This window comes from Lipotes vexillifer, unplaced genomic scaffold (assembly GCF_000442215.2).
Source record: "Lipotes vexillifer unplaced genomic scaffold, Lipotes_vexillifer_v1.1 scaffold693, whole genome shotgun sequence".
NCBI classification, from domain to species: domain Eukaryota; kingdom Metazoa; phylum Chordata; class Mammalia; order Artiodactyla; family Lipotidae; genus Lipotes; species Lipotes vexillifer.
Genome location: NW_006783500.1, coordinates 877,594 through 889,917, shown reverse-complemented (window position 1 = coordinate 889,917; position 12,324 = coordinate 877,594). Strand labels below are relative to the sequence as shown.

The 12,324-nt window shown below is 39.0% G+C and overlaps 1 protein-coding gene across 8 annotated transcripts in view; it reads left to right on the top strand.

Annotated features, from left to right (window-relative positions):
* The window catches only part of RIMS1 (regulating synaptic membrane exocytosis 1), a 484,376-nt gene that overhangs the window by 411,806 nt on the left and 60,246 nt on the right, over positions 1-12,324 (top strand). For 5 of the 8 annotated variants that reach the window (XM_007456117.1, XM_007456119.1, XM_007456118.1 and 2 more), the window contains one exon: positions 5,136-5,371. The exons of the other annotated variants lie outside the window; for them this stretch is intronic. In XM_007456117.1, coding sequence (XP_007456179.1) covers positions 5,136-5,371 — 236 coding nt within the window. The remainder of the gene's footprint in view (positions 1-5,135; positions 5,372-12,324) is intronic. 8 annotated transcript variants of the gene reach the window in all.

Sequence of the window (12,324 nt, the reverse complement as noted above, 5' to 3'; positions counted from 1 at the left end):
GCATGTGGGATTTTCCCGGACCAGGGCTTGAACTCGTGTCCCCTGCATTGGCAGGCAGATTCTTAACCACTGTGCCACCAGGGAAATCCCGAAAAGACTATTTTTTAAACACAAAGAGAACTAGCAGTTTCAGTTTTGTCAACTTTGACATAGACAGAAATTGACACAGAAACCTAACCCTAGAGTTTAAAGGGCTGTTCTTTAGTGTGGACAAGAACATTTTCTTAAATGATGTGAACTTTTGTAACATGCCAACGAACAGACACGCAAAAAGCCAAACAAAGAAGATTTTCTGTCATCCGTCACCCAGCTCTCAATTCATCCCTGAGGTCTGCCATCCAACAGATTTCATCCGTAGACGGATTCCCTGTTGTTGCTGCTACTGGTGAGGAATGCATTATCCATCACAAACAGAGCAGAAGAAGAGACAGGTTTACCAAGACCAGGAACCAGTAGCAAACAAAAGAAAACCAGTCAAAAAAAGAAAACAGAGACTGAAAGTAATGTTCTGTTGCCTCTTGATATTAACTCCAGGAGCCAGGAAAAGGCATCCTTGGGCTCAGAGCCCTTCATGGGGCACCCTGCTCAGAGGTCCAGCAGAAGTCCATCTGGGCATTTTGATAGGACCTCCAACACTCTCAAAACATAATTCTCAAAATTAAAACATAATTGTTAGAAAAACAGATAGGAAATGTCAAAGTTTTAACTCATTAGTGAGAAGACTGACAGGGTGACAAGCTGGTTCCTAAGATGATGTACATATAGAGATACATATATAGTCACTGAAAAAAAGAAAGGGAATGCTGAAACATTATTCAGTTCGATTCAAAACTGGATAATGTTCTCTAGATCAGTAAAACCCTAACCTTGAGGTTATCCTCACTACTAAGTAGTGGTTATTTGCTCCTTATCGGTTATCTTCAACAAGTTAACTTGTTGGCAAGTTATCTTCGGTTATCTTCAAGTTAACATCTAACTTTTACAGTTATAAAATTTTTGGACCGTAATTACTATAAGAGTAAATAGTAAGTCAAAAAATGTTCCATTCCCCTAGAGAGTCAAATGCCCTTAGGCCCTTAGAGAGCTTATTAGATAATCCTTAAACATGGCATTAACATGTAAGACCATTTTTTTCTTAATCTCATTTCCAAGTTTAGATTTTTTTTTCTTAACAGAAAGGAGGCAGTTACTACTCTGAGCAACTGGGTGATTGGAGTGTCTTTAATGTGATACGGAAGTTTAGACAAGGAGCAGTTTTTTCCTTGGGTTGAGCACATTTTTGAGAGCCTTAGCAGTTCACAAGTAGGTACGTAAATCTAGAGTTGAGGGCTGAGACAAGGTGGAGAGAAGCCCTGGGACTCAGCATCACATAGAAGGATGTAAAGCTTGGGACCAGATGACACATTGAGGGAGCAGGTCTCATGTGGGGAATAGAGGTCAGGGTTGAGAGGGTTGAAGATCTCCAGTGTTTAGTGGTGAAAAAGAATAAATGTCCAGGGCTTCCCTGGTGGCACATGGTTGAGAGTCCGCCTGACGATGCAGGGGACACGGGTTCGTGCCCCGGTCCGGGAAGATCCCACATGCCACGGAGCGGCTGGGCCCGTGAGCCATGGCCGCTGAGCCTGCGCGTCCGGAGCCTGTGCTCCGCAAGGGGAGAGGCCACAACAGTGAGAGGCCCACGTACTACAAAAAAAAAAAAAAAGAATAAATGCCCAGCCAGGAGGCACTAGGTGGGAAAATCTATGAGAATAAAGCATCTCAAGATCAAAAGAATCAAACGCTTTGTCACATGTCACATGTCACGTACATGCGTGGTGTATTGAGAGGTCGAGAGGGTAAAGACTGAGAAACGACAGGATTTTGCTACATGGAATAATTGGTGACTCTGATGAAAGGAAGAGGCTATTGGGTGAAGCGGCAGGGACAAAGCCCACTTCCGTTTAGTCCACAAGAGAATAGAGACAGAGGACGTACAAACAGCTCAGGTTCTTCAGCAAAAGGTCAGTAGCTAGGAGAGGGGGCGTCAAAGAAGAAAGGTGCGTTTTTCATTTGTTTGGTCTTCAAAGGTGGGTTATATCACAGTCTATTTGTATAGTGAGAATTCACTTTTTTTCACTTCATCAGTTCACAGCAATGGGAGGGATGCTACAAACATTAGTGATGCATAAGGTGTGTGCTGATATAAACTAACCAAATCTTAACGTAACCGATACAAAATATATCAGAGGGCCGGGAGACAGCAGTCCTGACTCTACAGAGACCCTGAACAGCTTTATAAGGCAGAAAGCCCTACAGTGCATCTTGAAGGATTCAGGCACATCTAAATGACAGGAATAGTCTTCCAGGCAATTGAAGCAGAACAAATAGAAGCCTAAGAAATAGGAGAGTAGAAGTCGATTTGTGCTAAGACTGTGACCTTCACATTGATTTAATTAATCTGGGTGGTTAGACCCCCCTGCAAACCTCTCCCCTCAGTCAGAAGAATGGAAAATGCCCTAACACGTTCCACTTAAAATATGGTGTTCTAGATTCTTCAGGAAGCTATGCACTGTCTTCAGATTACATAAGAATACTTCTGAGCTTCTAAACAAAATATTTTATTTTTTGAGGAAACATTGTGTCTTACTTATTCACAAAACTTTTTTGAACATAACTTCTTAATTCACCCCCCGCAGATGGTAATCATTTGCTGTATAGATTTCTCTAATTTTTTTTCAGAATTTTTATTTGTTGACATTGTAGAACATTTCATGGCTGTAATTAAGTCTCCATGAAAAAATGTGTGAATCTTCTAGCTCATCTTGGATACATTTTCATAGTAGAGCTATTATAGAAAACATTTCCCTGTTCTTTCAAACTTCTCTATAACCTAAACAACACTGTCTAAAATTTCACAATAGTTTTTTTGTGTGCAGTGATTTTTAAAATACAGATTGAGAGTTGTGATGTAATTCTGTTTTCACGGGAATATTGTGGCGAAAACAGTACATGTTAATTTATCCATACTTTACTGTAAAGGTAAAAACAAGATCACCGAAGAGAGGTTTTCAATAACCACTGTGGTGAGTGTGCTAAGGAGGTGAAAAACTCACTGGTGTTTGATTGAAGATGGATATTATGATGGTGAAATTGACCAAATCCTGTCATTTCTGTATATCCTTCAGCAGAATTGTGCTAGTAAAATAGTAGAAAAAGCAGGTACTAAGAGTAGACTTAAGGAGGGTGGCAGAGTTAGGAAACACATTCAAATGAATAGGTGAGAACACGAAAGAAATTGACCGTAATATTTACCCGGAAAGAAAGTCCACGAAAGTTGCGAATATAAACCCCACAGGAATCAGTGTTGAATTGGTCGTCTGTAAAACTGTCATCATTACCGTTTGGAAAAGGAGACTGCATAAAACGCATAGCAAGATTACTTGCAAATGGCTTTTAAAACTTTTGAGTTAATGAAAAGATGATTAGAATAAGTTGAAAGAATATGAATACCTTATTATTGTCAGGTGAATGCTGACGTGGACCAATTCAAGAAACGCAGCTAGGGATTAAACATTCCAAATTATTCCTGTCAAATCAGGTCCCAGTTTCCATTCACTGTCGCCGAAGGGATCCTAAGGTCCAAAACGTTCTGTCTTTTCCATGGATTCTGAGCCCCTGCACCAATTTTCCTTTCTGCTGAAGCACTCATTGTGTAGATGGCCACAAACATGTTACGTGATCCTAAGACTTTCTGTTTTACTGCTTCTAATCATATTAGGGTTTATTCTGATTGTCATATGAACTTTCATCACTTAAAGAAGCTATAATCGGTAATATATTTCACTTTTCCAAAGAAGAAATATAGAAAATCAAGATGGTGGTAAAGGTCATGTGAGCCAGTTTTTGCAAATATTTTCAGGACACATAAAATTAAGAGGGTCATTTCAGAGATATCAAACAGGTCTTTATTGGACAAAAAAATGGGATAGTCTAAATGGATACTATAACTGCATGTGCAGAGCAATTAAAAAGACTGGAAGAATCCTACCATCCCTGGCCACCTCCCCAGTTGCCTGCCCTACCTGTAACTCTGACTCACAGACACTCAGGTACTTTGGCAAATAAAAAGGATATTTTTCCTCAACCTTCTACGGTACCTGAAACTCTCATCAGTAATTTATTCATTTGGGAGAGAAGTACCGTGATCTATTCAGATAACCTGATGCAATCTCAGAACATAGACAAGTAAGTTTTGCAGAAGAGAACAACAGAAAAAGGAACATCCGGACCCAGAGCCTGTGAGTTCGGAGAGTTGGAAGTTGAAAATGAGAGGAAACTTACGTGGAGGCGATGGGGCAGGAGGGGGTGAGGAAGGAGGAAGGAGAAGCAGGGCTTGTCTCCTGAACAGCATTTCGGAGACTCACTCCGCCTCGGATAGCAAAAGAGACGCCTCTTAGCTGGAATCCCAAAGAGAAACCAGAACAAACACTGGTTTCATTTTTTTAAACCTTGTCGTGTGGCAAATTAAGAGTATCCGTTTTGAACAATATTTTTTCCTCAGGAATGTATATGGACTTTTCTCACTAATTGAACTATTTTAGCTTTTCTCTGAAAGTAACAGAGGAATTATTTCTAACATTGGTCAGTAACACCTCCCCATGTGTAGCCTCGGTTGCATTTCTTTTTACTATCTTCAAAGAGTTTATAGATGATGCCTTGAAATGCTCTTGTTTCAAGGCACATCTGGTAAATAGATACTGGGGGGGCTTCCATGGTGGCGCAGTGGTTGAGAGTCCGCCTGCCGATGCAGGGGACACCGGTTCGTGCCCTGGTCCGGGAAGATCCCACATGCCGCAGAGCGGCTGGGCCCGTGAGCCATGGCCGCCGAGCCTGTGCGTCCGGAGCCTGTGCTCCGCAACGGGAGAGGCCACAGCAGTGAGAGGCCCACGTACCACAAAATAAATAAATAAATAAATAAATACTGGGGGCGGTGATGTGACCTTAGAATATATATTCATAGCTGTAGGATTACTACTCAGCCGGGTTTTCCCTCTAAAATTTTGCCCGGATTATTTCAAAATAAGTTAGATTTAAAGTTTTGATTATGCTGACCTGTAATTTATGGATGCATATATGTTTTTACTTTGTAAATATAGTTCATTTACCCCTAAAATGCAAGGCAGACGGATGGGGACTTCAGGAAGAGCCATCACCAAGAGCACGAGCGTGAGTGGAGAGATGTACACACTGGAGCATAATGATGGCAGTCAGTCGGACACGGCTGTGGGCACTGTTGGAACAGGTGGGAAGAAAAGGAGGTCCAGCCTGAGTGCCAAAGTGGTTGCCATTGTGACTCGAAGGAGCAGAAGCACGTCCCAGCTAAGCCAAACAGGTGAGTGAAGTGAATTCAACTTACACATCTCAAGTTCTCGCTGGAGAGACAAATTTCACCCTTCATGCTATGGCTTGGGATGGGATTGTACAGTGTACGGATTCTTCTTTCCAAAGAACGTTTGTTTCTCTGTTTCTGGAAACCTGTTCCATGTGTGGGGTTTTTTTGTGTTTTCTTCTGTACAGCTGTCTAACAAGGTATCATTTGTCGATCCCTGAAGTGGTCAGGTATTTTGTGAAAAAAAAAATAAAGCCATGTTTACAAATATGCAAGGAAATGCAAAGAAATCTTAAAGAACCAAATTGATTGAAATACAAGAAAAGCAACAGGATTCTCCTTTTCAAAATATTCCATAATACAATTACTTCTAATTTAGGCTATCTCCATATTGTTTTAGAAAAGAAGGTCAGTTGTGCAACTTGAAATACAGTCTTCAGGGGGCTGTGTGAATGTAATAATTGAACTGTGACTGTTCTATTTTCAATGCAAGTAAAAACCCAGCAGTTATTTTTACTTTAAAAAAATGGGTCAGTGGATTCCTGCAAAGAATAATGTCAATACAAATTTGAGTTTCAAACATTTTCTACTGCTTATAAATCTTAAAAGCTTTATATCCTCAGGGTATACAGAAAAAAGCTAACAGAAGGGAGGATGATTATTTGTGTATTATCAAATACAAAAAACTGCCTAAAATTATATAACATTTGATCATACATGTTAGATAATTCATTACTAGGCTTAGCACTATGGAAAATTGAAGGTAAGTGAAATATTGAACTGATTTAAATTGTCAGCATCTGTTTCTCTTGCCATAATCTTAGCTCCGTTTATTGTTCCTTAAGAGCGAACGTCTTGGCACAAAATTTACTTAGACTAAAAAACTTCCATGAAATCCTTTTGATAGTTAACTTGGCCTCCTGGAAAGTACTTTTTTTTTTGAATTTTACCATTTTATTTTTTTATACAGCAGGTTCTTATTAGTCATCCATTTTATCCATATTAGTGTATTCATGTCAATCCCAATCTCGCAGTTCATCCCACCACCACCACCCCCCCGCCGCTTTCCCACTTGGTGCCCATACATTTGTTCTCTACATCTGTGTCTCTCTTTCTGCCCTGCAAACCGGTTCATCTTTTATATGCGTTAATATACGATATTTGTTTTTCTCTTTCTGACTTACTTCACTCTGTATGACAGTCTCTAGATCCATCCACGTCTCTACAAATGACCCAGTTCCATTCCTTTTTATGGCCGAGTAATATTCCATTGTATATGTGTACCACATCTTTATCCGTTCATCTGTCGATGGGCATTTAGGTTGCTTCCATGACCTGGCTATTGTAAATAGTGCTGCAATGAACATTGGGGTGCATGTGTCTTTTTCAATTATGGTTTTCTCAGGGTATATGCCCAGTAGTGGGATTGCTGGGTCATATGGTAATTCTATTTTTAGTTTTTTAAGGAACCTCCATACTGTTCTCCATAGTGACTGTATCAGTTTACATTCCTACCAACAGTGCAAGAGGGTTCCCTTTTCTCCACACCCTTTCCAGCATTTATTGTTTGTAGATTTTCTGATGACGCCCATTCTGACTGGTGTGAGCTGATACCTCACTGTAGTTTTGATTTGCGTTTCTCTAATAATTAGTGATGTTGAGCATCCTTTCATGTGTTTGTTGGCAATCTGTATATCTTCTCTGGAGAAATGTCTATTTAGGTCTTCTGCCCATTTTTGGATTGGGTTGTTTGGTTTTTTGATATTGAGCTGCATGAGCTGTTTATATATTTTGGAGATTAATCCTTTGTCCGTTGATTCATTTGCAAATATTTTCTCCCACTCTGAGGGTTGTCTTTTCATCTTGTTTGTAGTTTCCTTTGCTTTGCAAAAGCTTTTAAGTTTCATTAGGTCCCATTTGTTTATTTTTGTTTTTATTTCCATTTCTCTAGGAGGTGGATCAAAAAAGATCTTGCTGTGATTTACGTCAGAGTGTTCTTCCTATGTTTTCCTCTTCCTGTGTTTTCCTTTTCCTATGTTTTATAGTGTCCAGTCTTACATTTAGGTCTTTAATCCATTTTGAGTTTATTTTTCTGTATGGTGTTAGGGAGTGTTCTAATTGCATTCTTTTACATGTAGCTGTCCAGTTTTCCCAGCACCACTTATTGAAGAGACTGGAAAGTACATATTTTAAATTATGCCTTCTCCTGGACAAAGTGACAAATAAATTAGAGATAGGGAATTTTGAGCCATTCAAAAATCGAACTAGTGCACACAGCTGTTTATCAAAACAGAGGTTTGTCTCTCTGAAAATCACAGGATTAGAATGGCCCTCGATTAGCCAGCATTTCTGGTGGTAATTCCTCTCCGCCATCCCATGGGGATGAGCTGTTCATTGTGAAGGGGAATCATTTGTCTTCCTTGGGCTCAGGTTTCTTCCTTAGGAGTAGGAGTTGTTTTTCATTTCTTTCACTTGTTTTGTTTTTGACGGTGGTGCTTCTTGGTTTGTAATGTTCGTGCAATACATGATGCTTTCCAGTGTGGGGTGTGGACGGACTTTCACCACCAGATTTCAGATTACTTTATCCCTTGGATGATATGGAAATTCTCTTTGATGACCTTTTTGGGAGCCAGGGTTTCCTGCAGGTTCGGGGATGGCTTATCTTTTTCCCCAGCCTCCACAGTCTGTCTCTTCTCATTTCCCCTGATAGTTCGTTCCCTCTCTATCTTTCCCTGGTTGAGTAGAATTACATTTTCTTAGAATAAAGCACAGCAATAATTAAACATAAGAACTATACCTGAGACACAGCTTTGTAGGTAATAGATTCAAATGATTGTCATTGAAACACTCAGCCGCTTTGCTTTGTTAGTTTAAATTTTATTCCAGTTACAGGCATCGCTGAATTTCGAATAATACCTACCTTCCCCAAAGTTGCATTGTTAGTAACATGCATGGAATACCCCACTTTCAAAGATTAGGTTGCAATGTACCGGAGCGAAAAGGATTACGAAGCCAAGATAACAAAATAGTTCTAGCCCAGCGTGACTCAAGGAATGAACTCTGACTTTCTCTCTGGGGCTCGGCTTGCCTGTTTATTGGGTGGATTGGACTGAAAGTCGTCCTCTGAACTTTCCAGGTATAAGAGTTTATGTTTCTCTTTCTAGATCGTAATTGTACCTTTTATTTGATAACCTGTTTTCTCATTTTTCTTGATCTTCCCAAAGCAAGTGACCAATGGTGACAAACCTCAGTTATCACTGCTCTTTATTTCACTGGATGCCCTGGTTTTTCTCCCTATTCCTTCTTCTACAAGTGATTTTTCCCCCTTTATCAATGATTATGTGTCCTCTCTCCTGTGAAGAGACACGAACGTTCAGAATTCTCATTCTAAGAAATCTTGTATTTTATTACTTCAGCTTTTGCATGTGATCATCAAATCTGTATTCCAATTCGTCCTCACCCAAGAAATAGTCCTTAATTTTAATTTCCTATAAGAGAGCCTCTTGAATGGCCTACTTTAAACAAGCATAGCACTGTCACAAATCTGAATTTCCAGCCCTTCCTTTCAGTAATACCACAGTTTTTATAGTTACAAACCTTAGAAGAGTTTTCTTCTTTAAAAAATTTTCACTCAACTCTCTCTTCCCCAGGTCCATCATCCCAGAGAAAACTATGTGATATTTGTCCAATTTTAAGGAACACTAATATAATTGATTTAAATGACTTTAGTGTGAAGTGAATCCATTAATCGCAAACTGGTGAGGCTTTTCAGGGGACCTTCTAAATGCATGGATAATTAAGACAGATTTTTTAAAATTTAGTTTATTGGAGTATAGTTGATTTACAATGTTGTGTTAATTTCTGCTGTACAGCAAAATGATTGTTTTTATATATGTATGTATATTATATATTCTTTTCCATTTGGTTTATCACAGGATATTGAATAGAGTTCCCTGTGCTATACAGTAGGACCTTGTTTTTTATCCATCTTATATATAATAGTTTGCATCTTCTAGCCCCAAACTTCCAATCCATCCCTCCCCCACCCTCCCCTTGGTAACCACAGGTCTATTCTCTGTGTCTGACTCTGTTCCTTTTTCTGTAGATAAGTTCGTTTGTGTTATATTTTAGATTCCACATGTAAGTGATATCGTATGGCATTTGTCTTGCTCTGACTTACTTCACTTAGCGTGATCATCTCTAAGTCCTGCCATGTTGCTGCAAATGGCATTATTTCATTCTCTTTTATGGCTGAGTAATATTCCATTGTGTATATGTACCACATCTGCTTTATCCATTTAACTTAGACAGATTTTCTAATGGTGTCAGTTAATCAAAGATTGGGAAGAGGCAAACAGCATTGCTTATCTATTGAAACAAGCTGGGTGTTCTACGAAATAGCATGTGTTATGTTTAATGTAAATTTTACTTGTGCTTAATGTAAAAAAAGACTTTAACTAAAGGCTTCTCCAGCGGTGAGTCTCCGATCCACCCCATGCGCCGTGGATTACAGGCTCTGTCTCCTCTGCCACACAGATGATAGATAATCAGGAAAACAAGAAGCATTTAGAAATAATGCTTAACCAGCTCTGTTTAGAATGGGAGATTTCAAGCACATCGTTTTTCTGTTTTTGTTTTCACATAGCCACAAGTTTGCTCACGGAGTATATTTGATTCTTTGTTCAAAATAATAAGTAAAATGTATTTCCAAAACTTGAAAAGCATAGTAAACTGTATATACAGATATATTTATATAGTAAATTACATATGTGACATATAAATGTATAAAATTTACCTTGCTTTTCTATGTAATTTGTTGTGTGCTTCAATATATTTACTGTGCTTTTCAATTATATATAATTATTTATGTGGAATATTCCAAGTATAAATAACATTAATATTTTAAAGTCACTTTTACCACAGTATTTATTCATAATGAAAGTAGGAATAAATTCGTTAATATATTTTTTAACTAGGAGAGTGACAGAAACAGGAAAGTTTCCAAAAATGCTACTGCTGTTAAATGGCTTCAAGCAATCAAGCACATAACTCAAAACCTGTTCAGTACACAGCTACTGAATCAGATTGAAAAGGGCATGAGGTATGGAAGGAAAGGGAAATTTTAAGAAAAAGCTCCTGATTCAGGAGCTTCTTGGGACTGAATGAAGCTCTGGGTAAACATAGGGCCAGGCTTTAGGATGTGAGGGAGGTTTTAGCCTTTGTAGGTTTAGATGCCCGGCCTGTATAGTGTGAGGTTTGCCTCACTATGAATGAAGGCTTTATTGAGAACAATCACCCCTACATACACCCTTGTAATTACCTACAAGTAAAGATAATTATGATAATAAGTATGATAAGAATGATAAGTATTCATTTAGTCTAAGTGACTAAAACCAACAGATTTGCATTTCTAGAGCAGTTTCCATGTACCCCTAAGTTATACGTGTACACGTTTGTGTGTATAACTTCCCTCCATGATTGATCACAAAAAAATCGTGATTAGAACTTTTAGCTTTTTTGAAGAAAACACCTATAAGTGTAAGAGCATCATTAGCACTATAGACTAGAAATTACTTCATTTACTTTATCTCATATTGTTGAAGAACTCTTATCTCCAGGATTATTCCAGGGACAGTGGGTGTTTCAAAATTAGAAGTATCATCCCCGATGGAAGGAAATCATTCGCACTTGAAATAAACAAGAATCCAAGAACTAAATAAGCAAATGTAAAGCCAAATGCCAAACATAATAAAACCCAGTGTACCAAAGGAAGTGGGAAGGCAAATTGGTCAAAGGTCTAAATTTCCCAGGATAAGAACACATGCAGAATTGAGAGCTAACTGTAGCCTAACCATTTAATATAATCATTATTTATTGTATCATTAACAGCTGATGATACTTTGTTAAGTAGATTCATATCATTTTTTCCTCCATACTAGCAGGATTTGGGTAGTTATGCACTGATTAAATTATGGGAAATGTTTCAGGACTCTGTTATACTGTCAAATAATTAAGAGTCAATTATCATGTACTAAGAATATACTAAAAAATCACTTCTAAAAAAAAACATACTAAAAAAAATCTTTCTTTAAGAATGGATATTTTGTGCCTTTCCAACATTTCCCTCCGTCCACATCTCTTTTTCCCCTGTCCAAATCACTTGAAAATGATTCAGAGTCCCTCTGAGTAGAGGAATCTGAGTCTATATATAAAAACACCTTCCAGCCATGTTACCTTTCTGGTATATTCTTCCTCTTGTCCTGTGTTACACCAGGGTGCGTGGAGCAGGGCCCAGGTCCCTACAGGCTCCACAGGCTCTAGAGGCCCGGCTAAGCTTTCTTCTGCCCTCCTGATACTGCACATTTAGCATCATCTGTTCTAGGGTTTAGGCATTTACAAAAGACTGAAGATTTACTGGTGCCTTCCCGCTGCCCTGTTTCCCTGCAGGAATCCCTGAATCAGGGAAGCATAACATAATTTTGTGGAAATTATTGAGGCTAATAATTTTGTGGAAAGGAGAAAAACCCAAAAAGGTATTTCCATAAATTTTCAACCCAGCCTATGAACACAGTTTGGCTCAAGCAAAGATGTATGAAAGGGCTGTCATGGGAAATACATTTAGGAAAAAAGGTTGGGGCCAGGTCTTAAAAGCCCTGTAAGGGACTCTGCTCAGTGTTTGTTGGAGAACTTTTAATGGAGAGGATAGAAGAAAGGAAGCTGTGTTCCCAGAAGCTCAAGTGGAAGCAAGATGTGCAAAATCGGTGTGGAAGCAGACAGGTCAGGGTGAGGCTAATGGATGAAATGAAAAACTGTGATGTGGGTGGAGAAGGAACCATGGAGGTGGACGTGAATGAGCTTATTCGGGAAAAGGGCGGGGTGGGGGTGGGGCCTGAGTGAAGAGAGGACAAGGTGAGATGCCCGGGAATTCAGGAATAACTGGTGAGGGAATGGGAGGG